Below are 27,154 nucleotides of genomic sequence, written 5' to 3' on the forward strand. Positions count from 1 at the left end.
CACAGAGTAATGGGAAGCTGTAGGGAATTGTGTTGCTGCTGCTGCTAAGTCGCTTCAGTCGTGTCCGACTCTGTGTGACCCCATAGACGGCAGCCCACCAGGCTCCGCTGTCCCTGGGATTCTCCAGGCAAGAACACTGGAGTGGGTTGCCATTTCCTTCTCCAATGCAGGAAAGTGAAAAGTGAAAGTGAAGTCGCTCAGTCATGTCTGACTCTTAGTGACCCTGTGGACTGCAGCCCACCAGGCTCCTCCATCCATGGGATTTTCCAGGCAAGAGTACTGGAGTGGGGTGCCATTGCCTTCTCCGAATTGTGTTGCTACCATCAGTTAATTTCTGGATAGAATAGTGTCTGTGATTTTTAATAAGCTGCCTAGATTTGTCATAGATTTTCTTCCAAGGAACAAACATATTAAAAAGCAGAGACATTACTTTGCTGACAAAGGTCCATATAGTAAAAGCTATGGTTTTTCCAGTAGTCATGTATGGATGTGAAAACTGGACCATAAAGAAGGATGAGTGCCAGAGAATTGATGCTTTTGAACTGTGGTGTTGGAGAAGACTCTCGAGAGTCCCTTGGACTGCAAGGAAATCAAACCTTCAAGGAGATCAATCCTAAAGGAAATAAGTCCTGAATATTCATTGGAAGGACTGATGCTGAAGTGGTCAGTACTTTGGCCACCTGATGTGAAGAGCCAACTCATTAGAAATGACCCTGATGCTGGGAAAGATTGAAGGCAGGAGGAGAAGGGGACAACAGAGGGCAAGATGGTTGGATGGCATCACTGACTCAATGGATATGAACTTGAGCAAGCTCTGGGAGGTGACGAAGAGCAAGGAAGCCTGGTGTTATGCAGTCCATGGGGTCACAAAAAGTTGGATACAACTTAGCGACTGAGGGACCACACAACAGCAACAATGACAATTTTCACTAGATGGAAAGAAAATGACTGATTTAATATTCCTCTAAGATTTTGAACTTCAGTTATGAACTTTTAAAACTAATGCTATTATTTTCCTTTACCAAAATTAACTAAATAAAAATAAAAGATGCCCAGACTGCTTGAACTGTCCTTAGAGATCATTTAATTTGACCACTTTTTCTGAACAATTAAAAAACCCAAACTAAATCCAAAGTTAAGGTAAGTGTTGATGTCATGGCTTTAAGTGTTTTGGGAATATTTTTAAGGGTAAATCTTGAGTTGGTGAAAGAAAAGCCATTTCATTACTTAAGCACTCCATTTTGAACCCAATGAACTCTTTGCCAATTTAATCATTTTTCCTATCCTTCAGAGTTAAATGCAAATGGCTCTAAGAATGGTCAGATGAATGAAAAACACCCTAAAATGATAAAACAAAATCAACATCACTAGGCAATTTTGGAAAATTTCTACTTTAGTTTCTGAAGAAACTTTGAAAAAATAAACACTTTTCTTCTCTGGAGCACCATTGGGATAGGTGTACACTCATGCAAGTTGATTAATGAAAAATACTGTTTTCTTTGCTATAAGATCAGCCACAGTCACATAAATTTGTATTATCATAGCATTTAGGTTTGCCTATTTTTATTTATTTATTTATTTTTATTATTATAATTTTTAAATTTCTGGCTGCCTTGGGTTTTTTTCCCAACACGTGTGGTCTTAGTTCCCTTGTCTCCTGCATTGGCAGGCTGATTCTTAACCACTGGATCACCAGGAAAGGCCCTAGGTTTACCTATTTTAATAAGCTAAGAATACCCTCTAGTCATTTAAAGCCTTCGAAGTCACAGTTAGGACCTAACTTCTGGGTTGGCCAGAAGTTTCAAACCAAGTTGTATACCTTGATTTCCCTGTACCTACATTCTGTGCTGAACCATGTGGGCAAATAAAAAAGAAAGTAGAAAATTTTGTGTTAGCTTTGGGAAATCTGAATTTCTCTAAAAAAAAAAAGAAAGAAAGAAAACTTCTAGAAGCAACATTGATATGAGATCTCAAGATGCAGATAGAAAATTGAAGCTTTCCAATTCTCTTTCAACATAACTGCAGGCTCAAAAATTTTCCTTCCTGACCAGTGCTAGTGTTCTAATTGTCTGCTTCTCCAATTTCCTTTTTTTTTTTTTGGTTTAAACAATAGAAGTTTATTTTCTCACAGTCTGGAGGCTGAAAGTCCAGGATCAGTTTCTACAGGTTCGGCATCTCTGGAGGTCTCTCCCCTTAACTTCCAGATGGCTGCCTTCCAACTGTGTCCTCATGGGCTCTCCTCCGTGTATCCACATGTGTGTGTCCTACTTCCTCTTCTTTCAAGGACAGCACTCGGGTTAGATTTGGATGCACTCTAATGGCCACACGTTAGCTTAATTGCCCATTTAAAGGTTCTATTTCTGAAACAGTAAGTTCTGCAGTACTGGAGACTAGGGCTTCAACATATGAATTCTGAGAGGATGCAACTCAAGCTGTAACAGCACCAAATTGTACTCCGTGAGGTCGTGATGTAGCATCCCTGCCAGCAATGCCTGGAGAACACCTTTCTTCACAGCCTCAGCAACCGAGTACATTGCCCAACGTTGGAATTGCTGACAAACACCGAGATATGCCCATCTCAGTGTAGCTGTCTCTGTAAATTTTTTGCTGAAGTATGACATGTATGAAGTAAACTACACAAATCTAAAGGCCCCATTAATTTCTCCAAAGTGAACATGCATGTATATTCCCTGCCCAAACCAAGATGGGAGATTGACCTTGTCCTGGAAGCCTGCCTCAAGCCCCCCTCAGTCACTTATTCCCTCCCAAGGTGACACTCATCTGACTTCTATCACCCCATTCTGTGAACCTCTTTTTTGAACGTGATATAAATAATATATTACTCTGCCTTTTTGGTATTTGTATGCAAAAACATGAAGGTTTGTTTGTACTGCAAAAGTGAGCCCAATCTATGGAGCTGGTACTGGAGACTTTTCCTACTGATTCAGTTTCTTTCCCTAGTGAAAAATATTGCTGTTGAAAAACCCAACAGAAATATACTTGAATCTGAAGTGGCATCCATTCATTATTTAATTTTTATAACACTGTGTAGTTTCAGAGTGCTTCAATTTGATCATTCTGACACTGATTAGCTTTCTGGAGGATTAGTTTGATTCATTCTCTCCTGTCCTGGTTTTGTCTGTACTGTTGGCTTCATTCCTCTAGGGGATCCTAGAGGCAAAGAGAAGTGGGGACATTCCAAAGAAATATGTTCACCAAGCTGAGAAGCTCTGGTAAACTTTCAGTGGAAAAAATTTCTGAAGATATAGGTTAAAGATATGAGAGAAAGAGCGGGTTTCTGCTTTTGTTGGTTGTTTCTGAGGTTGGCACCTGTATAACTCTCTCATATAACTAAGTTAAAGCCCCTGCCTGTGGCATCATTCATTAGCAATGCCATCAGGAAGGCCATTACCTAGTAGCCTATGTTAGTTCTACTTAGCTGAATCTTCTCCAACTCTTTTTTTTTCTCAGTAAATTCTATAAAAGAGCTTCCAGGAGTACAAAACTATGAAGTGGTTTATCCCAAAAGACTTCATCCACGACATAAAAGAGAGGTCAAGGATCCAGGTCAACAGGTACAACTTTTTATTTAATAAAGAATTTTTAATATATATGCGCACACACATATATGGGCTTCCCTGGTGTTTCAGAGGTAAAGAATCCACCTGCCAATGCAGGAGACTCTGGTTCTAGCCCTGGGTTGGGAAGATCCCTGGAGGAGGAAATGGCACCCCACTCTAGTATTTTTGCCTGGCAAATTCCATGGACAGAAGAGCTTGGTGGGCTTTAGTCCATGGGGTTGCAAACAGTCAGATATGGATATACATACTTCCCTGGTTGCTCAGAGGGTAAAGCATCTACTTGCAATGCAGGATACCCAGGTTCAATCTCTGGGTCAGGAAGACCCCCTTTAGAAGGAAATGGCAACCCACTCCAGTTCTCTTGCCTGGAAAATCCCATGGACGCAGAAACCTGGTAGACTACAGTCCATGGGGTCACAAAGAGTCGGACACGACTGAATGACTTCACTTTCACGTTCATATATACATATAAATATATTTCATATATAAGTATACACATTTTTTGTAGATAGACATATACACATTTGTGTATGTTTTTGACCAATATTATTTTTATTAATCTTCATGATAACCCAACATCCTATTATTAGCTTTATTTTGATGCTAAAATTCTGACAGTTGAAACAAACTATCCAAGGTCACATAGAGAGCAAACTTTAATTACTTATGGCAATTAATAATTCATTCTGTTACTTTTAAAGAATTTTATACAGTATTTTTTATCTCCATCTATCTATCATCATCTTTAGATATATGGTGATGGTGGTTTAGTCAGTAAGTCGTGTCCAACTCTTGCGACCCCATGGATCCCTGCCAGGCTCCACATACAAACAAAACTAAAATTGAACACTAAAATTGAAGTAAAAAAATAAAATATTGTGGGTGAATGCATGCATAGATGTGTAGCAAATTAGGATTAATTACTGTAATTAAACACAAAATTTACCCTGCTTTTTTCAAAAGAAGTGGTTATTAAAGTTCGTAGAATTCTTACCACTTGACAAAACACACATTCTCAGTCAAAAGACGGAAGCTGAAACATGATGATTCACTCCACGGCAACTTTCTAATTACCTACACCTGCAATTCTTTTGCTGAGAGCCAGGAAAATACAAATATATGAGATGGAAATAACTTTTACATCTACCTACTGTAAGATGAAACTCACTGGAAGACTTCCTTGGTGGCTCAGATGGTAAAGAATCTGTCTACAATGCGGGAGAGCCAGGTTCGATCCCTGGGTCGGGAAGATCCCCTGGAGAAGGATATGGCAATCCACTCCAGTACTATTGCCTGGAAAATCCCATGGACAGGCTACAGTCCATGGGGTCGCAAAGAGTCGGACACGACTGAGCAACTTCACTCACTCACTCACTCACTCTCTGTAAGATGAAACTCACTGGAAGTTCATATTCCCCAACTGGACAAAGTTCCTCACAGGTTATTCTTTCTGACACAAACACATGTATAACAACTAAAGTCAGAGAAGACTCTCTTTCCCAAAATAATAGTCTCTCAACAAAATGTTTCTGCTAAATTTATATAGGACCCATATGTATCGGCTTCTGTGTCAATATTACTTTCTTCAAAAGCTCTCTGGCAGTATCTTAAAAATGCCAGCTACCTTTCTTACTGAGTATTTTGAGGTGGAAACCAAGTTCTTGGAAATGATCTTGGTGATTTCTGTATTGAAACTTTTGGTCTTCCTTGTGCAAATAATTAATTAGCAATTACTTGAAACATTGAGAATTTCTAATGCCTGACCTAGGGGACCTACATAGATCTCAATCTGAATTGATCACTTCTCAAGGCAATCTGCCTGCAGTGCAGGAGACACAGGAGATGTGGGCTTAATCCCCGTGTCAAAAAAATCCCCTGGAGGAGGAGATGGCAACCCAATTACAGTATTCTTGCCAGGAAAGTATCACAGAGAGAGGGGCCTCATGGGCTACGGTCTGTGGCTTTGCAAAGAGTCAGATCAACTGAGCTCACTTAAGGCAAGATAGAGGACTCTTGTACTTATACAACTGTGCCCCCTGCTGGACCAGAGCAGTAAGGCACAAGCATTACCTGTCAGGTGTGCCAAGAACATGGCCCCATCTCTCTGACTTCATCACACTTGTCCAAGTCACTTAAGATTTGAGCTGGAATGAAGTAATCCTTTGAAAACTTTTCTGGAGGAGGCACTAATAGCCAAGGTAGAATTTGAAAGATTTTATTCATGATTGTATTCTTGATTGTATGTTACATACATGGCATAAAGAGGCGTGAATAAGCTTTTGTGGGATAAGTGAGCAAATAAAAAAGTAAACAAATAGATGAATGAATGAGTATAAGTGGAATACATTTCCTATATACCTGCATAGATGCATATTCAGCAAATACTTAGTCAAGGTCCCTGATGTTGAAACTTACATTCTAAAGTTGATCACTATTCTTCCTAGAATTCTGCCTTCAGATCACACACTTCCTTAGAGGCCAAAACCATCTTGCTGTCAGCCTATGACACAAAGTAGAATATCTGGCACCACAATGTGTGCCGTGCTTAGTCACTCAGTCGTGTCTGACTCTTTGTGACCCCATGGCCTTTAGCCTGCCAGGCTCTTCTGTCCATGGGGATTCTTCAGGCAAGGGTACTGGAGTGGGTTGCCATGTCCTCCCCCAGGGGATCTTCCCTACTGGGATTGAACTCAGGTCTCCCGTATTGCAGGTGGATTCTTTACAAACTGAGCCACACGGGGAAGCCCAGCACCACAGTGCCTCCCTATAGTGCAAACAATTTCAGACCTTACCTTAGTCCAACAGGGTTTCTAGAGCTTAGATTACCATATGTTATGATCACAGTTGTGCCATTAGAATTAAGAAACTCCCTGGACTTCTGCGGTTTCCTTGGTGTGATCGCTTGCCATTATCTGGTTCTGCTTCCATCCCAGAAGCATCCAGAACTATGACCTTCCCAATCCACCCAGTAGTCCTTACCCATGGTGTTTCCTAGAGGGAAATTTTATTTATATATCCCTGTGCCCAGCTAATCTTACTCAGTGGGCTCCAAGTCATTTCTTTCTAGTAGAATCTCTCCAAATCAAGGTGCCAATTTCCTCTCCCAACCCCTAATTCAAAGCCTAGATAGATGAGAAATAAGACACACTTCTTACTAGCAGGCATTGTCCTTCACCATGAACTTCTACTTGAGAAGTGCAGCTGTAAGGTTACCCAGTCCTCACTCTACAGTGCTCAGTCACTCAGTCATGTCTGACTTTTTGCGACCCCGTGGTTGGTAGCCCATCAGGCTCCTCTGTCCGTGGGATTTTCCAGGCAAGAAAATGGAGTGGGTGCCATATCCTTCTCTAGGGGATCTTCCTCACCCAGGGATCAAACCCTTGTCTACTGTGTCTTCTGCATTGGCAGGTGATTCTTTACCACTGAACCACCAGGGAAGCCCTCTTTCTCATAGTCTCTGGTTTTCTTCTTTGCTGTTTCCTTTCATCCATACCCTTTATGCTAATATCAGCTAAAACTTCCATTCCACAATTATCTTTTCTGAAATAACCTCCAACTAATATTGGGTTAGCCAAAAAGTTCTTTTGGGTTTATATCAGAAAAACCCAAACAAACATTTTGGTCAACCCAATATTTTAGCTCACTATCCACCACAAACCTTCATGACAGAAAATAGATATTGGGAAGGCTCTTCTGTATGGAAGGTCAAATCTAGTATTCTCCTGATATTTTCATTCTATCTGGCCTTTCTTAAACCTGAACAAAAAGTTGTGACAATAATTCCCCATGACATTTGTTTTCAACCTTCAGGCTTTTTGCAGCTCCTGTTATTCATGAAAATGAACTCAATTACAACATCTTCCCCGCATTTAGACCCACAGTGTAGGATATTTATAGTTCTGGATTTTTAACACCAGATGAGCCTTCAAAAGCTAATCACTTAAAGGAAATTTGGGCTGAAATAACTGACCTTGGAGATGGCAAATCCCTGTACAATATTTTGAATGGATGGCTCTTTCTTTTTGTAAAAAAACTTTTATTTTATTTATTATTATTATTTTGGCTGTGCATGGTCTTTGTTGCAGTGCACGGGCTTCTCATTGCAGTAGCTTCTCTTGTTGTAGAGCGTGGGCTATAAGGCTTGTGAGCTTCAGTAGTTGTGACATCATGGGCTCAGTAGCTGTGACTCACAGGCATAGTTGCAGCTGCGGCATATGGAATCTTCTCAGAGCAGGGATCGAACCCGCGTCCCCTGCATTGGCAGGTGGATTCTTATCCACTTCACCACCAGGGAGGTATAGATGGCTCTAACTTTCTGTTGTCCTTCGATGAGCTCAGGTCCTATTCCCTTTCTCAGGACAGGGAGGAGACAGGAAAGCTTGACCTTAAATGCAACACAGCAGTGGAAACAGCACTCAGCTCATAAGTGGTGCTCCATTGCATTTGGTCTGCCATATTGGATCTCTTTAATAATAACAATGTCCTGGCACTTCCCAGAGAATTGGTAGATATTATGTGCCACCATGGCTTATAATCCTGCTTTAAATCCTTCGATAGAGACCTGTCTCCTCCTGTATATATAAATCTAAACTTAAAATAGTTCTTTTCTACACAGTGTACTAGAAGTGACATTGTCTTCTCTTTCTGAACACCTGAGACTGTATTTTCTTCCCAATGACCTCTTCCTGCCTTCAGGTACAAATCTGTGTTATTTTCCCCATATTCTGCCCTCCACTTAGCCTTGAGAAGACCTAGAGACCACATTAGTGAGGACTTCCTTGGTGGTACGGTAATAAGAATCTGCCTACCAATGCAGGAGATAGGGGTTCTATCCCTGGTTGGGATGGTTCCACATGCCACGTGCACCACCACTACTGATCCCATTCTCCAGAGCCCTTGGGCTGCAACTACTGAAGCCTGGGTGCCACGGAGCCCATGCTCCTCAACAAGAGAAATCACCCCGATGAGAATCTTGTGCACAGCAATGAAGAGTAGCCCCCACTAACCACAACTAGAGAAAGTGTGCCCAGCAACAAAGACACAGCACTATCAAAAAAAGATGTTAGTGAGAGGCTTGCAGGTCTTTGGGTCTGTGTGCGTACTAGTTTTTCTTCTCAAACCACTTCCCCATGCTGCATCACCTGTTCAATTCATATCTTAGCTTTCCTTATTTCCTCAGGAAAGCCTTTCCTGCCCTTAAGATATCAGACATCCTACCCTGCTTCCATATTTATGCCTCTTACCACAGGCAACTCACTTTTATTGTGTCTTTTTCACAAGGCTATAAGTTTTCTGATAGTAGGTACCGTTTTTTCCTGCTTAGAAGCCCATTTCCAGAATTAAACAGTGTCTGGCATGTAACCGGCACTCAGTCTTTGTAGAATGAGCAACTGGATGGATGGATAGATGGCTTGGCATAAAGATCTCAGATAATTTGTCTATTCAGTTGGCAGTCGTTTGATTTGTTAAAAATGACAGAAGTAAACATTTGGGATTACAGCAATTACTGGAGAAAGAAAGCAGGCATTGTTTCCAGTGATGAACATAGCCAAATGAATATGTGTATGTATGTTTTTAATTACCAATAAATGTTTGTGTATTTTTGCAGGAAAATTTTGAAACTGAATTGAAGTATGAAATGACGGTTAATGGAAAAATCGCAGTGCTTTACTTGAAAAAAAACAAGTAAGTGCCTTTACTTCTAATGTTATCCTCACCAACAACCAGTTAACATATCGAAAGTGTGCTAATTGAGTCTGTTACTACTTAGGGGCTCTTGGAAATCTTGGATATTCAGCTTTTACTCTCAATTGACCCAATGGGTTCCTTGAATATTTGTTCCTACTGAAGTAGTAGAGACACATTGAGTAAAACCACAGTTGACTAGTGTTCTGATAGTTGGAGTCATAAAACACAATGCAAGCAGACATATATTTTAGTAATTTCTATGAAATAGCATAGAGTTTTAAATCTTCCCATGCATTATTGCATTTTATTATTTTAACACTGAAAGATTAGCTATCAAAACATTTTGCAACTATTTTTATTAGAAAAAAGACATATATGTGTTAAATTCTAGAGCCAAAATTCAAGTCAGTGGTAAAATCAAAATTGGGGTCCCCTAATTGCAACACCAATTTGCTTTCTACCCACATCCACCAACCTTCCATGTTCTCAAACACTCCATTGTCTCTGATTCCTTCAGTCAGTTCATCTAAATTCAACATTGCTTTTCAAACTTCACTGCCTCAGCTCCCATCCAGATCTTGATCATCCTATGTCTATACTATTTCCAAAGTAGTTTTCCCTCGTTCTACTCCTTCAAGGTTTTTTAATCCCTAAACTGTTCAATATAGGAACAACAGGATGCTTTCCCCACCTCAAATAGACTATTACCTTTTACAAAAAGTCACAACTGACTAGAGTATGAAAATAGTTTGAAGCAAAGGAAATTGTACAGGCTTTGAATTCAAGCAGACCTGGATACATTCTTTGTCACTATTTAATCTCATCTGAAATATAAGGAAGATAATATTTATCTTGTTCGACTGTTGAAATGATTAAATGTTACACATAATATATCTATTCCAGCGGCCAGGATAGAGACAGCATCTAATACATATTAGTTACTCCCTTTTCTCCTTGCCCTGCCTCTTTAAAAAAAATACTCAGACTCCTATTTGCTGGTGAGTCATTGAAAGAATTTTAAGAAGCTCAGTGAAAATGCTGAAAGGTCCCTAACTGCCAAGTGCAAGTCAATTTTCAATACACTTTCCACTGCTGCAATTGTTAACTGTTACTGCTAACTGACAAGGACTGGGTGCAAAAGGCAGTCATCTGAAGCTGAGGATGGGGCATGCCTTGCTCTTTTCAGTCATTTTTATCAACCTTGCCCATTTCAGTTCTATTTCTTCCTCTAATCGCTCCTCTGACAAGCATGCAAAGTTTGATGAGGAAACAGACATTGTTGCACACTACTCAGGAATTTCCCTGCCTTTCTCACTCCCTCCAATTTAAGCACCTCTTCCATGTTGGATTCGTTTTGGGGGACTAGGAGGAAAAGCTCACCACATCCAGGAAAATCTCTGTTGAATCACTAGACTTCGCAGTTAGCATGAATAAACATGACATTTCTTTTTCTCCCCCAGGAATCTCCTTGCTCCAGGCTACACAGAAACATATTATAATTCCAGTGGAAAGGCAGTCACCACGAGCCCACAGATCATGGTAAAACAGAGTATCCTAGGTTCACTGTTAATTGGGGGTGTGACCCACATACCCAGAGGCAGTGTCTTTGCCAGACAATATTAGTGAAAGTGAAATGGTGTTATAGAAATGTTGTTTTTTTCAGCTGTAATAATTCATTATTTTTTAATTTTTTTTATTGGAGTGGAGTTGATTTAGAACATTGTAAAGTTGTACAGCAACTTTCAGGTGTATAACAGAAGTGATTCAGTCGTACATATACATGTATCTGTTGTTTTCCAGAGTCTTTTCAAATATAGATGGTTACAGATTATTAAGTAGAGTTCCCTGTGCTATAGTTGATTATTATTATATATATAGTAGTATGTATAAGATGTGTTACATATATATAATGGAATATTACTCAACCATTAAAAGAATGAAATTATGTTAATGCAGGATATGGATGGACCTAGAGATTATCATACAAAGTGAAGTAAGGCAGACAAAGATACATATCATATGATAGCACTTTGTGAAATCTAAATAACAATGATTCAAATGAACTTACAAAACAGAAGCAGTAGTAATTCTTAACAGATCCTCCAACATTTTTACAGTTTGACAAGAACATACCCATTCCTTGACCACCTTGGTAACCCTTTCCGGCTTTCATGCACTCCTTATTGGAGAGTAGGCAGAAGGAGCTTCTTGTTTTCATTAGAAATATACAGAATTATGTGCATCTGGTGTTTTCACTTAGCGCCAATCGCCTCTCAGTGTCATGTAGTCTCTCAAACTCAACCCTATATCCTCAACATTAGAATTGTAGAATTGTCGAATTCCCTAAATAATTTCCACTTTGGACTCTTATTCAGAGAAGACAGGATGTATCTTTTATCCTTTATCCTTTATCCTGTCAGAAGAGGGGTGTTTTATCTTTGCCATCTTTTCTGAGAAAGGTCTTCAAGAATTCTCTTCCATAGCAATGCAGAGGTTTACGTTGGCCAACACGCTGCCTGTCCCAAAGTAGAAAAGTGAATTTGACTGAAGGACATCCACGTGAAAAAGCATTAAGGTTGAGCATTTTGCTTCGAGTGGAGACAGAGTTGTTATATTAATATTAATCCAGTTAGCCTGGTGGCACTCTTTGGATAAATCAAGAAACAACAACATGATCTGAATAATCCATTCATTGGAAAGAGCTTGTTGGTGTTAGGAAAATTTAATGAACAATTATCCAGGGAAAGAATGACTGTCTGGTATTTCAGGGACTCAGGTTTTAAACTTACATCTATGAGTTGGTCTTTTCCCAGACTCTATTCATCCCTGGCATTCTTCTCCTGCAACAATAAAATTTACAACAAGGTATAGTTAATGCCCCCTAGGCATTTGGGATCATCAACTAAATGATGAAAATTTTATCCACAGAAGGCTGGTTTAAAATTTTTTTTTTTTACAGCTCTAATTGCTGTTTAGCATAAAATGGTTTGAAAACATTTTTGATCCCATTTCAAGATTTCAAACTCAAATTTAGTTGCTGGTCTAAAATACATTCACACTTGTCCTTGGTCAACCCCCTTTTCCCTTTTTCCTAGGATAACTGTTACTATCAAGGACACATCGTTAATGAAAAAGTTTCTGATGCTAGCATCAGCACATGTAGAGGTCTAAGGTAAGGAAGGCTTCACGATGGTTTGTATATTCCTGTGATGATGATGATGATATGTGTGAATAATCTAAAGAATCTCAAATATAATTAATTGTACTATAGTTGAGTTTGAATTCTAACAGCTCAAAATTTTTGAAATTTGCAGGAAACATGGTTTTTATTGATAGTAGTTTATAAATTACATCCCTAAATTGCTTGCAGAGTTGTTTTTGTTTGTCTGCTTGTTTTCAAAATATAGGTTATCAAGTCCTAGTTTTAGAGTCAGAACCTTTAGGGAATGAAACCTTCTCTCTTCACTCTAAACTCTTTCTAGTGTGTCCTATTCATTCCTATGACATCCATTTCCTTCTGGATGTTTATGACTTGCCATGTATCTGTCTACAATAAGATATCTCTTCTGATGCCCAGACTTGATTATCTCATTTCCTTTTCCATAATTCTATATCTCTCCACATCTGGAGATTTCAAGGAAATCTCAATCTTAATATACAACAAATGATTTTCTCCCTAATGTGGTATTTTTCCAGTGATTTCCATCTCAGTGAATGTTATAGTCAACCAACCACTTGCTTAATCCGGAAACCTAGGTTCTTTGATGACTTCTTGCCTTTCAAATACACATTTTCAATTCATTTAATGAACCCTGTTGATTATATGTTCTAAATATTCCCTGAGATTATTCACTATTGTCTCTCTCTGCTGCCACATCCTAGTCCAAACTGCCATGAACCTTTATGCAGACCACTGCAATAAATCACCTATGTGGAACTTCCCCGGTGGTCCGGTGGCTCAGATCCCTGTTCCTAATGCAGGGCACCCAGGTTTGATCCTTGGTCAGTAAACTAGATCCCACATGCCACAACTAAGACCTGGCACAGTCAAATCAACAAAATAAATAAAATTGAAATCATCTAACTTATCTCTCTATATCCACTCTTCTAATTCCATGTACACTCAGTCCAGTCTCCCTTCTACTGTATGTTCTTGGGCTTTTCCTTCCTAGCAATTATCTGCTGTAATTGTATATATTACATATACATCATATAATTATGTGTATTTGTAGATCCAATGTGATCATTTGATTCACTTCCATCTTCCTCATTTTAATATAAGCTCCATGAAATGAGACAGCATGACTTTTCCTTTTTACCTTTTGCCCTTGCTCCAATGTCTAGAGAATAATGGGTGCTCCCTAGATAATGGTTAAGTGAATCCTACTCAGGATTTCAGCAGAGAGAAGTGAGAAGAAAATGATAATATTCATTGATTGTGCTTATCTCCTATCTTATCTCCTTCAGCCTTTGCAACTATACTGTTCAGTAAATATTATTATTGCCATTTTGTAGATGGAGAAACTGAGGTTATGTGACTTTAAGTCATAGACCCAGAATTTTAACCCTTGCTATAAGACTCCAAAGTCTCTTTCATTGTCAGTGTACCTCTAGAGCAGACAATGCATGGGAATTGGAAGGCCACTGGACTGAGGGTCACAAAATTTCCCTATAGCACCAGCATAGCAGTCTGACTGCAGTAGTCACTTCTCCCCAACAGGTCTGGTTTCCTCATAGAGAAAACAAGTTTAGGTGATCTCTAAGGGTGTCTTCAGCTGTAATGTTATACTATATTCTACTGCCCTGAGTTTGGAATCCTTTGGTGGTAGTCACTTTTTAGAGTCTACAAGTCTTTAACACTCAAAACTGGAATATTTTTAAGAAGCTTAGACTCTTCTGTTTTTCAGGGGTTACTTCAGTCAGGGAGATCAAAAGTACTTCATTGAACCTTTAAGCCTCACAAACCAGGATGAACAAGAACATGCACTCTTCAAGCACGATCCTGAAGAACAGAAGACTAAGAGCTCCTGTGGGATGAATGACACAATATGGGCACCTGGAATTCATCTGAAGGCACTCTCATCTACCAGTCTGGCTGTATGCCTACTTTTATTTTTTATTTTCAGTGTTCTTATATATCTCATCCTGGTTGCTCTGGGTTCCAGTCCTATTAAATCCAATTGACTGAAACTTTACAATCATTGTTGAAACTAGTAGGTTACAGAGACATTAAAACCTCATTGTACATTGATGATTTATTTAATAAGTACATATGGACCTGGAGAAGGAAATGGCAACCCACTCCAGTATTGTTTCCTGGGAAATCCCGTGGACAGAAGAGTCTGTGGGCTACAGTTCATAGGGTTGCAAAGAGCTGGACATGACTTAGCAAATAAACCACAACAACAATGACTATTATTAACAATATGTTGTGTTCAAGGGTTAAAAAGATGCATAGATATAATATTGGTCTCCTAGAAGCAGACAACTTTCACAATGCTACATCATACAACAAGGGGATAAAGTATTATTATTGTTTTGAGATAAAATACCTTGTTGTCTCCATGAATGAATTTATTCAACAAATCTTTCTTAAACTACTGCTGTAACTCTTGGGGATATGGCAGTGAGCAAAATAAATATGGGATCTGCAACTTAGAATATTCTGTTATACCTGGAATTCAGCTTCTGGTCACACAAGAAAATGAATGTGGTTTGTGTTGGAAGTGTTAGTGTTAGTCACTCAGTTATGTCCAACTCTATTTGACCTTATGTACTGTTGCCTGCCATGCTCTTCTGTCCATGGAATTCTCCAGGTGAAAATACTGGAGTGGGTAGTCAGTACCAGAGGATGAGTCCAACCCAGGGAATGAACCCGGGTTGGAAGGTAATTCTTTACCTTCTGAGTCACCATGAAGCCAGCATGGAAACTATAAAATAGATACACAAAAACTTTGTCATCCTTACCTTCATTTTCTTCAGGATGCATGTCACATCCAATCATCTCTTATACATGTTCTCAGAATCCATAATACCTGGACAGAAGAGGTCTGAATAAAACAGAATCTCTGTTGGATTCAATTTTCTGTGGATTTAAATTCTACCAGGCTTACCAGGTGGTTCAGCAGTAAAGAATCCACCTGCCATTGCAAAAGACACGAGTTTGATCCCTGGGTTGGGAAGATCCCCTGGAGAAGAAAATGGCAACCCACTGCAGTATTCTTGCTTGAAAAACCCCATCGACAGAAGAGCCTGTCGGGCTGCAGTCCATGAGGTCACAAAAAGGACACTTCTGAGAGACTGGGTACTGAGCAATAAGTTCTACCAGTGCTATGATATCTAAGAGCCCAGAAGAATCACTCTGAGCCACAAACTTCCATGAATGTTGATCTCCTGGTTAAGCTTGATACAGGTCCCTAGTCTTTCTGCCTCAATTCCTTGGTAATCATGTGCAAATATCCTCACTCTCATTACATCTTACTGTTTCATTTTGGTACTCCTCCTCAGGTCCTCTTACTATTAGCCCACCTCTGCTGGACCACTAAATATTTGAGGCCTCATGTAGCTCAGGAGAAGGCAATGGCACCCCACTCCAGTACTCTTGCCTGGAAAAGCCTATGGATGGAGGAGCCTGGTAGGCTGCAGTACATGGGGTCGCCAGGAGTCGGACACGACTGAGTGACTTCACTTTCACTTTTCACTTTCATGCATTGGAGAAGGAACTGGCAACCCACTCCAGTGTTCTTGCCTGGAGAATCCCAGGGATGGGGGAGCCTGGTGGGCTGCCGTCTATGGGGTTGTGCAGAGTCGGACACGACTGAAGTGACTTAGCAGCAGCAGCATGTAGCTCAATCCTGCATCACATTCTTTGCTTTATCTACATATCCTTCCTGGATAATCTCATCCAGTGCTATGTCTTATTTAAATAGGAACTTTGCACTAATTACCATCAAATGCATATCTCCAGCTTTGGCCTTAAGAGGCAAGACTGTGACAACTTACTGCCTACTTCATGCATCTAACTCTTGTCTGAATTTTTCACCTAGCTTCTTATCAATTACTACTGATTAAAGAGTTCAAGGATTTCCCTGGTGGTCAGTGGTTAAGACTCCTTGCTCCCAAGACATGGGTTCATCCCCTGGTCAGAGAATTAAGATACTGCATACTGCATACCACACACACACACGCACACACAGTTCAAGAACTCGGGTCAGTAACAAATCTACTGTGAAACATGATTTTTGCTTTGTTTTGTGGAGAGAAAGAAACTGAAATGAGGGAAGCTTGGAATGTGCAAAGGAGATGCAGCTCTGTTTGAGAAGCAAAGGACAGACTAGGTGCTATGGTGACTCTTGGCTTTGAACCCTTAGTAGAGGAGGGGCTACTTATTAGGATAGGAATACAAGGAAACAAACAAAAAAAAAACCAGACCCTAGGAGAATGCTGAAGTTAACATGTCTATTTCATGGACTAGTGGAGAAACTCCACTGTTCAAAAAATCTGAAGACTTTGGTTTTATTTTTAGCATTCCTATTAATTAGTTGTGTGTGTGTATATAAATGATAAGTGAAAAATCGCTCAGTTGTGTCTGACTTTTTGTGACCCCATGGACTATAGAGTCCATGGAATATTCCAGGTCAAAATACTGGACTGGGTAGCCTTTCCTTTTTCTGGGGGATCTTCCTAACCCAGGGATGAACCCCCTACTGCATTGCAAGTGGATTCTTTACCAGATAAGCCAAAAGGGAAGCCTGGTTTTAGAAAAGGCAGAGGAACAAGAACATTTCATGCAAAGATGGGCACAATAAAGGACAGAAATGGTATGGATCTAACAGAAGCAGAAGATATTAAGAAGAGATGGCAAAAAAAAAAAAAACAACAAAACAAAACAGAAGAACTATACAAAAAAGATCTTCATGACTCAGATAATCACGATAGTGTGATCACTAACCCAGAGCCAAACATTCTGGAATGGGAAGTCAAGTGGGCCTTAGGAAGCATCGCTATGAACAAAGCTAGTGGAGATGATGGAATTCCAGTTGAGCTATTTCAAATCCTGAAAGATGATGCTGTGAAAGTGCTACACTCAATATGCCAGAAAATTTGGAAAACTCAGCAGTGGCCATAGGACTGGAAAGGTCAGTTTTCATTCCAATCCCAAAGAAAGGCAATGCCAAAGAATGCTCATACTACAATTACACCTATCTCATGTGCTAGTCAAGTAATGCTCAAAATTCTCCAAGCCAGGCTTCAGCAATATGTGAACCATGAACTTCTAGATGTTCAAGCTGGTTTTAGAAAAGGCAGAGAAACCAGAGATCAAATTGCCAACATCCGCTGGATCATCGAAAAAGCAAGAGAGTTCCAGAAAAACACCTACTTCTGCTTTATTGACTATGCCAAAGCCTTTGACTTTGTGGATCACAATAAACTGTGGAAAGTTCTTAAACAGATAAGAATACCAGACCACCTGACCTGCCTCTTAAGAAATCTGTACGCAGTTCAGGAAGCAACAATTAGAACTGGACATGGAACAACAAACTGGTTCCAAATAGGAAAAGGAGTACGTCAAGGCTGTATGTTGTCACCCTGCTTATTTAACTTATATGCAGAGTACATCATGGGAAATGCTGGGCTGGAAGAAGCACAAGCTGGAATCAAGATTGCCGGGAGAAATATCAATACCCTCGGATATGAAGATGACATCACCTGTAAGGCAGAAAGCAAAGAAGAGCCTCTTGATGAAAGTGAAAGAAGAGAGTGAAAAAGTTGGCTTAAAACTCAACATTCGGAAAACTAAGATCATGGCATCTGGTCCCATCACTTCATGGCAAATAGATGGTGAAACATTGGAAACAGTGACAGACTTTAAAATCACTGCAGGTAGTGATTGCAGCCATGAAATTAAAAGACTTTTGCTCCTTGGAATAAAAGCTATAACCAACCTAGACAGCATATTAAAAAGCAGAGACATTACTTTACCAACAAAAGTCCATCTAGTCAAAGCTATGGTCTTTCCAAGAGTCATGTATAGATGTGAGAGTTGGACTATAAAGAAAGCTGAGTGCCGAAGAATTAATACTTTTGAACTGTGATGTTGGAGAAGACTCTTGAGAGTCCCTTGGACTGCAGAGATCCAACCAGTCCATCCTCAAGGAAATCAGTCCTGAATATTCATTGAAAGGACTGATGCTGTAGTTGAAGCTCCAATACTTTGGCCACCTGATGGGAAGAACTGACTCATTTGCAAAGACCCTGATGCTGGGAAAGTTTTAAGGCAGGAGGAGAAGGGAATGACAGAGGATGAGATGGTTGGATGGCATCACTGGCTTGATGGACATGAGTCTGAGCAAGCTCTGGGAGCTGGTGATGATCAGGGAAGCCTAGCATGCTGCAGTCCATGGGGTCACAGAGTCGGACACGGCTGAGTGACTGAACTGAACTGATTAATTATTTATGCAATCCTTTACACTCTGGTAAAAACGAAGGGGGCAGACTAGAATATCACCAATGTCTCTTCTACCTCTGACATTCTAAGTCTTGTCTGTAAGATGATTCTGGTGGTTAGTTAGAGTCAAAATGGTAGTATTGTCTTCCTTCCTTCCCAGATACCAACCAACTCTTATTAGATTACACATTTCATATTTAAGAATGATTCTTGCAGAGAGAGACATTGCCTTCATAATTTTCCTTTTTATGGTTTTTACAGACATCCAAAGACCAGAAGTTTTGGGAAAAAAAGAAATATGTAGAATATTATTTGGTCCTGGACCATGGTGAGGTAATTATATCAGATAAATGAGTCTTTTAAAATGCTATGCTGCATAAGTTTATTATGCAAGATATTAAATAGTGGATATGTTCTTAAAATAATGAATATGAACTATTCTTTTTTATAAATTTAGAAATTTGACATGCATTTAGGCTGATATTTTACTTTTTAAGGAATGAGTGCCTAACATAATATGCATAAACTGATCATTTTGCACTAAAATGCTCCTTTCTTATTGTCTCAAGAGCTCCAAACTTATTTTCTAATTAAATTCTTTAGTCACTTGTTTTATGTTAAGTAGTTAAATCATTGGTAAATTAAAGTTTATGCTTATCAGGGAGTGATATATTTTTAAAAAAGCTAATAGAATTTTCTGAAAAAGGCATTTTTTGGTAATATTCATTGTTAATCGTTTTTTTTTTTTTTTTTTAATTTGAAATAAAGCTTTGTCATGGGCCAGATTAGGTTCTTAGTTTGCAGATGCCTGACCTAAAAGCCAGAATCCAAAGTGAAAGTTAAAACTATTCCTTTGGCTAACCAGCCTATAAAAGAATTAGGACCACAAACTGAGAAAAATCATTTGTAGCATGTGTGACTGATAAAGGGCTAGATTCTTAACTTGGAAAAATGTTCATCACAAAGAAAAGAAGACAAGGACTCTGATAGAAAACTCTGTAAAGAACTTTTCATTTAGTTACATAACACATGGAGCTTTGGTTACAGTTTTGAATGCATTTTAATATATTGATTATTCTAAACCTGAATTCCATAAATGTGATCACAAAGGAAAACTTATGATAATATGAATAAGTTAATTCATTTTTGACCTCTCTTATTATAGAAAGTTTTGACCTCTTATTATATAATGTTTATATATATATATATATATATATACATATATATATACTTATTATATAAAGTTTTGACTTTTCTTATTATACTAAATTCATTTATTGCTCATATTTCTTTAAATGAATAGACTCTTCCTTGCATTAGTTCTACACAGTTTAGGAAGCCATGTTATTTAACTGAAAATACTTCAGGAATAGTTCCTTAGATCTTTACACTGAGCTAGTACTTTATAGGATGAAACATCATCTTCTTAAGTGCTTTCATTTAGCTAGAGAAATAAGGAAGTGCTTTGTTTTTAATAAGTGTCAACTTTTATAATTGATCATTAATTATAATAAATAAAATTAGTGAAATTGCTATTTTTAATCTTCTAATTACATTCATTTCTATCAATGTCTATATTTTGTCTGTGCTGTTTTTTAGTTTAAAAGGCACAATCAAGATCAAGAGGAAATAAGAAAGACGGTATTTGAGATGGTCAATTACATCAACATGGTATGGCGTATTTTATTGAGTGTAGTTTTAACAATTTGTTAGGTGGTGTCATTGGTCACTTCATGATACAGGGAAGAAAAACCAATACTTCTAAGAATATGGCTGACTGTCTCTTGAAAGGTGACCATGACTTTGGCTACTTCATTGAATATTAATATTACATGATAGAGAAGTATCTCACCTACTTGCCACATTATTCTCAGGTCCATGAAGATTTAGAAGGTGGTTTTGTTTCATGGTCTTTGTTTTTCTAAAGCCCAGTACGAAAATGCTGACATACAAATCCCAATAGAAAACCAAATGGAAAAACCAACTAACCAACCAATGAGATACGCCAAACTCTGGTACAATAGCAGCTTTCAATACATTATCTCATTTAAACCTTGAACAACCCTAATGTATTATTAAACCTAATTTATAGCTAAGGAATTAGCTTCTAAGACACAAAATAACTTGTCTAAAGTCACAAAGTTGGAAAACATAGAGAGAAGATTTAATCTTAGATTGGTTAGATTTCCAAGCCTATTTTCATTGTGCAACTGTTGATTCAGTTCTTTAAACATGATTTTATCATCTAATTTCCATTAAAATTATTTTTATATCCCTTCTATTCAAACCTTGTTAGTTGAACATATGGTTAGCTTACTTTGTTGAAATGGCTGAGTCACCTGCGGTCTTGCAAATACTGTAACAATAGAAATGAAATGAAGGTGGACCCAGTAACCAAGGTCATATCTCATTTTCTCACCACAAAGAGTATGCTGACTCCTCTTAGGAGACCTCAAGAAGTGGCCATGTTTATTGAGCACTTACTTTGTGGCAAGTATTCTTCTAGATTACGGAAATAAAAAGATGAACAAAACTGACAAATATCTCTTTCTTCAAGGCATTATTCTTCCCTTCAGGAAGTTAGCATTCTTGTTCAAAGAGGCAAACAAGTCAAATAAAGAGTGTGTAAGATGATGATATGTGCTGTAAAGAATAATAAAACATTTTTTAAAAAGAGAGAAAAAGAGAAAGGAAGAGAAAGATTTAGATGTATGCATTGTGGATTGGTTTTTTTTTTTCTTCTTCTTCTTCTTTTTTGGCTATGTTAATTCTTTGTTGCAGCACTCAGGTTCTTCGTCATGGCATGCACACTACTCTAGTTGCAACGCATGGGCCCTTCGGTTATGGTTTGAGGGCTTAGTTGCCTGCAGTATGTGGGATCTTAGTTCCCTGATCAGGGATCAAACTCCAATCACCCTGCATTGGAAGATGGTTTCTTTACCAGAGAACCACCAGTGAAGCCCTGAGGCGAGATATCTTGGGTGCTGTGTTAAATAGGGAAGTCATCTCTAATAGGGTAATATTTGAGCAGAGACTTGTAGGAAAGAAACAGATATAACCCTAGGAAGAGCAAATGACCTGAGTGCAGAACCCAGATTGCCTTGCTTGAGGAGTAAGTGGAAGGCCAGAGCCAAGAGAGGGAGATGACATCTAAAGGTAGTGGTGGCCAAAACTTGAAGGCCCTAGTGAGCCTTTGTAAGGACTTTGTTTTTTTTTTAATTAAAATATAGCTGATTTATAATGTTGTATTAATTTCTGCTGTACAGCAAACTGATTCAGTTATACATTTATGTACATTCTTTTTATATTCTTTTTCATTATGGTTTATCACAAGATAAGCCATTTCAAAGTATGTACGGTTTATACTGAGTACAGTTTCCTGTGCTATACAGTAGGACCTTGTTGCTTATCCATCTTATAAATAATAGCTTGTGTCAGCTAATCTCAAACTCCTAATCCATTCCCCCATGCCACCCTCTCCCCATTGGCAACTACAAGTTGGTTCTCTATGTCTGAGAGTCTGTTTCTGTTTCCTGAGTAAGTTCATTTATGTTATATTTTAGATTCCACAGATAAGTGATCACAGATGGTATTTAGGACTTTGTTATTCTTAATGAGTGAGGAAGACATTAGAAAGGCTGAACTGAGATGTGACATGTTTAGATCTGTGTTCTTAAAAGATGACTTTGGCTGTTCTGTTGAAGATAAACTGAAGGAGTGCAAGAGCAGAAACGAGGCCAGGTAGGGGAACTGGCCTTGTTCAGGCTAAGAGATGGTGGTGGCTTGAGAGAAACCAGTGATGGGTGACCTATTGAGAAGGTCTGATCTCTGGATAGAGTGACTTGAGTTTAGAAGGTGGATGGGATATAAGAAGCATAAAAAAAGAGAGAAGTCAGGTGACATCAAGGGTTTTGACCTGAGCAACTTCAAGAATGTGAAGCAATGGTGGGGGGACAATGGGAACCTTTCAGAGAAGAGATTAGGCTTTCCATTTTGGACACATCAACTTTGAGGTATCTTTTTGCACAAAGACTTCTAGTTGGAAATCCTGAAGACACAAGATTGGAGTTCAGGGCAAGTTCTGGGTGGAGATATAAATCTATACCTTTTTTTAAACTTGGTCATTATTTATTTATTTTTAAATTGGATTCTAATTGCTTTACAATGCTGTGTTAGTTTCTACAATAGTGTGAATTAGCTATATGTATAGCACACATAGGTGGCATAAGATGGGTCAGCAAACTGTGGCATGTGGACCAACTGTGGCCTGTTGCCTCTTTATAAGTTTTATAAATAAAGTTTTATTCAATCATAGCCATGCCAATTTGTTTACATTGTCTATGGTTGCTTTCCTGCTATAATACCAAAGGTGGTGAGTAATTGCAACCAAGACCATGTGGCCTCAAAGCCTAAAATATTTTCTATCTGGACCTTTACAGAAAGTATTTGTAAAATCACCAGGGAAATGGGTGTAGGTAAGCAGGAAAAGGACACAAAAATATATCCTTGAAATACTTCTTTGAGGAAGAGTAAGAGGGGAGGAGGTGAGAGTGGAGGTGAGACCAAGGAGTAGACAGGAAAGAAAAGGAAAAGTTGTGGTTGTGGAAACTACTTGAAACAAACATCTATCAAAGAAAGACATAATCAATGATGTGAGATGCTTCTGAGGACCAGGGACTGGCCATTGGATTTAACAAAGGAGAAATTGTTGGTCTCCTGGATGAAGCAACAGACTGTAAAAATCATGATTTTAGGGAGTCTAGAAACAATGAGAGAAGTGAACTTAGAAACAGCAAATACAGATTTTTTTTTCTGGAAGTTTTTGCTATAAATGGGAGCAGAGAAATGGGGCATAACTCAAAGGAGGAAAAATCACAAAGAGACATTTCCCCTGCCACAATGAGGCATCCTTTTGATTCTGATGAGAATCATTGCGCAGAAGGCTAAACACTGACAGTGCAAAGAAGATGGAAAAATTGCTAGAGGAATCTCTGATACGGGGTGAGATGGCAGGTCCGGTGCATAAGTGAGGAAGCTGGCCTTGGGTCACTGACCTGTCATTCATGCAGTGAAGAAGGGCAAGTACAGGCTGTTTGAACAGGTGTAGACCAGTGTGTGTGGACGGGTAGAGCTTGTGGAAATTCTCTTCTGGTTGCATCTTCAATGAATCTGCTTAAAGTCAGGACTTGAAAGAAAGTGCCAGAATGTTTAAGAAAGAGAGGCATGTGCAGAAGGCTGTGAGAGTGAATGGATTTTGGAAATACAGCAGGTTTGCTGGAGGGTGGTTCAGACCACTTAAGGTTAGTAGTCATGTCTTCTGAGTGAAAGCAGTCAGCATCATTTGCTTTCGCCTGTCTGAAAGCAGAGCTTGATGGAGGAGAAACAGAAAGGACAGTTTGTTTTAACCAGGGCTGAAGTTTTGTCAGGTGGGTGAAAAAAAAGAAGAGAGAAATAAGAAAGTTGGAAAACAATCAAAGCAATATTTTAATCTGGTTAGATTTTTACTTCCCTTTTGATGATAACTGCATACCTCAACACTTTTCTTGTTTTCTTTTTTAAAAAATGTCTTCTCAAATTTCTTAGCAGGGAGTTTCCCCAAGAGAAAGTCTTAACTGCGGTTTTCCCCAGCTTTATTGAGATACATTTGACATATATTGGACAGATTTAAGGCATTCAATATGTTGATTTGGTATACTTATATATTGCAAAATGATTAGTTTGGCTAACCTGATAGGTTGGCTAACATCTCCATCATGTCACATGATTCCATCAGTTTTTTTTTTCTTTTTATGATAAAAACATTTAGAGATCTGCCCTTTTTGCAATTTTGAAGCATAGAATACAATATCATTAACTGTAATCCCCATATCATATATTAGATCCCCAGAACTTACTTATCTTATAACTGGAAGTTTGTACTCTTTGCCCAACACTGTGCAGTTTTACAAACTATAGTAGCAATAAAAGTTTTTGTCTGTAAAGTAAATGTATTGTCTCATAAGCTTAACTGGTTATTTCTAAAGGATCCTATATGTGCTGTAGATTCTTTGGTTCAATCTGTTTGATAACAGAGGTCCCTTACTTTATTGTAACTCATTTATATGCAGGACTTTTCCATGTAGCCTTTTCCTTTTCTGATGTTCAAATCAGCACTGAGTCAAGTTTGCTAATTCTTTTAAAAAATTTATTTATTTTCCATAGCAAGATTTTTTTTAACTTTTTATTTTGTATATTGTAATAGTTTCCAGTGGACAGTGAAAGGACTCAGCCATACATATATATGTATCCATTCTCCTCCAAACTCCTCTCCCATTCAGGCTGCTACACAATACTGAACAGAGTTCTCTGTGCTATACAGTAGATCCTTGTTGGTTATCCATTTTAAATATAGCCAAGCTTGTTAATTCTGAAAAATTATGACTCTTAGAAAGTTACATTGCAATTGAGGAAATATATTTATATAGTGAAGTCATAGTCATGAACTACTAGAAGGATATTATAATATTTCTTGAGGTTGCAAGCAGGAAAATTTTGTTTCAATAGACCCTTTGTCACCAAAAAAAGGAGTTTATGGACCTGAACTAAGAGTGTCTGTCTTGCCTACAAACGGGGATGCTAGTGTCTGCCAAAAGAGATGGTAACTTCCATTACACAAGTATGTTTGGAAATAAGGTTTTTACAGTGTAGTTGCAAATAAGTTTGAAAATCTGGAGTACATAGAAAATATTAAAAGATAATAACACCATTATGAATAGTTGCTTTGCCATTTTTTTTTCTTTTGTAACAGCTTTATAAAAAGCTCAATACTTACGTGGCCTTAATTGGGATGGAGATCTGGAATGACAAGGATAAGATAGATATATCTTCCAATGCAAAACTCACTTTAGAAAATTTTTCTAAATGGAGGACAGGTGTCCTCCTGAAGAGAAAGCACCATGATGTTGCTCAACTACTCACGTATGTATAGATTTTCCCCCTTTTTACATTCTGTGGTATTTGGCATAGACATCTTTGAAAGTCTTGGCAAAGCAAATGGTATCTCAAAACATTACAGATTTACATAGGATGCTAAAAGTTTAAAAAATATTCTTTTGTATCTTACGTTGCATATGGTCTTCTTTTTTTTTAAAGAGAGAGAAGCTATATGGGAGCAATGATTCATCAGAAGATTTTTTTATTGTTATTTGGTCTATAACAGAACAGAAAGACAGGGTTTAAATAACGGGGGCTTCCCTGGTGTCTCAGAAGTAAATAACCTTCCTGCCAATGCAGGAGACACAGTTTTGATCCCTGGGTTGGGAAGATCCCCTGGAGGAGGAAATGGCAACCAACTCCAGTATTCTTGCCTGGGAAATCCCAAGGATAGAGGAGCCTGGTGGACTATAGTCCATCGGGTTGCAAAAAGTTGGATACTACTTAGCTACTGAACAATAACAGCAGCAGCTACACAGGATATGAATACTGCAAAGCTGGTTCATTGGGGTTATCTTTGAAGGATAGCCACCACAGTTTCTTAGTTTGGAAAGATGAGTTCCAGACTCAAGGACTCAGCACAAGACATACCTCATTTTTTGGAACTACTAACACAACAGAAGTATCGAAATTAAACTTAATGACTGAGCTACAAACATAACAATATGGGAATTAAACTTTTACTAGACTGGCTAGTAACCTCAGAGGAACTAAAAAGCCTCTTGATGAAAGTGAAAGAGGAGAGTGAAAAAGTTGGCTTAAAGCTCAACATTCAGAAAACTAAGATCATGGCATCTGGTCCCATCACTTCATGGGAAATAGATGGGGAAACAGTGGAAACAGTGTCAGACTTTATTTTTGGGGGCTCCAAAATCACTGCAGATGGTGACTATAGCCATGAAATTAAAAGTCGCTTACTCCTTGGAAGGAAAGTTATGAACAACCTAGATAGCATATTCAAAAGCAGAGACGTTACTTTGCCAACAAAGGTCCGTCTAGTCAAGGCTATGGTTTTTCCAGTGGTCACGTATGGATGTGAGTGTTGGACTGTGAAGAGAGCTAAGCGCTGAAGAATTGATGCTTTTGAACTGTGGTGTTGGAGAAGACTCTTGAGAGTCCCTTGGACTGCAAAGAGATCCAACCAGTCCATCCTAAAGGAGATCAGTCCTGGGTGTTCATTGGAAGGACTGATGCTAAAGCTGAAACTCCAATACTTTGGCCACCTCATGTGAAGAGTTGACTCATTGGAAAAGCTGGGAGGGATTGGGGGCAGGAGGAGAAGGGGACGACAGAGGATGAGATGGCTGGATGGCATCACCAACTTGATGGACATGAGTTTGGGTGAACTCCGGGAGTTGGTGATGGACAGGGAGGCCTGGCGTGCTGGGATTCATGGGGTCGCAAAGAGTCGGACACAACTGAGCAACTGAACTGAACTGAAGACTGGCTCTAGGACCAAGCTCAA

General features: G+C 38.8%; 1 protein-coding gene across 5 annotated transcripts in view; it reads left to right on the forward strand.

Annotated features, from left to right (window-relative positions):
* Positions 1 to 27,154, forward strand: part of LOC113897313 (disintegrin and metalloproteinase domain-containing protein 28-like) — a 125,341-nt gene that overhangs the window by 5,606 nt on the left and 92,581 nt on the right. For all 5 annotated transcript variants that reach the window (XR_003512323.1, XM_027549940.1, XM_027549941.1 and 2 more), the window contains exons 2-9: positions 3,472 to 3,575; positions 9,190 to 9,266; positions 10,730 to 10,808; positions 12,365 to 12,441; positions 14,177 to 14,366; positions 18,979 to 19,050; positions 20,317 to 20,388; positions 25,505 to 25,674. Coding sequence is in view for 4 of the 5 variants with exons in the window: in XM_027549940.1 (XP_027405741.1) it covers positions 3,472 to 3,575; positions 9,190 to 9,266; positions 10,730 to 10,808; positions 12,365 to 12,441; positions 14,177 to 14,366; positions 18,979 to 19,050; positions 20,317 to 20,388; positions 25,505 to 25,674 (841 nt within the window). In the remaining variant the exon portion in view is untranslated. The remainder of the gene's footprint in view (positions 1 to 3,471; positions 3,576 to 9,189; positions 9,267 to 10,729; positions 10,809 to 12,364; positions 12,442 to 14,176; positions 14,367 to 18,978; positions 19,051 to 20,316; positions 20,389 to 25,504; positions 25,675 to 27,154) is intronic.

The sequence above is a fragment of the Bos indicus x Bos taurus genome, chromosome 8 (genome assembly GCF_003369695.1).
Source record: "Bos indicus x Bos taurus breed Angus x Brahman F1 hybrid chromosome 8, Bos_hybrid_MaternalHap_v2.0, whole genome shotgun sequence".
Lineage (NCBI taxonomy): Eukaryota > Metazoa > Chordata > Mammalia > Artiodactyla > Bovidae > Bos > Bos indicus x Bos taurus.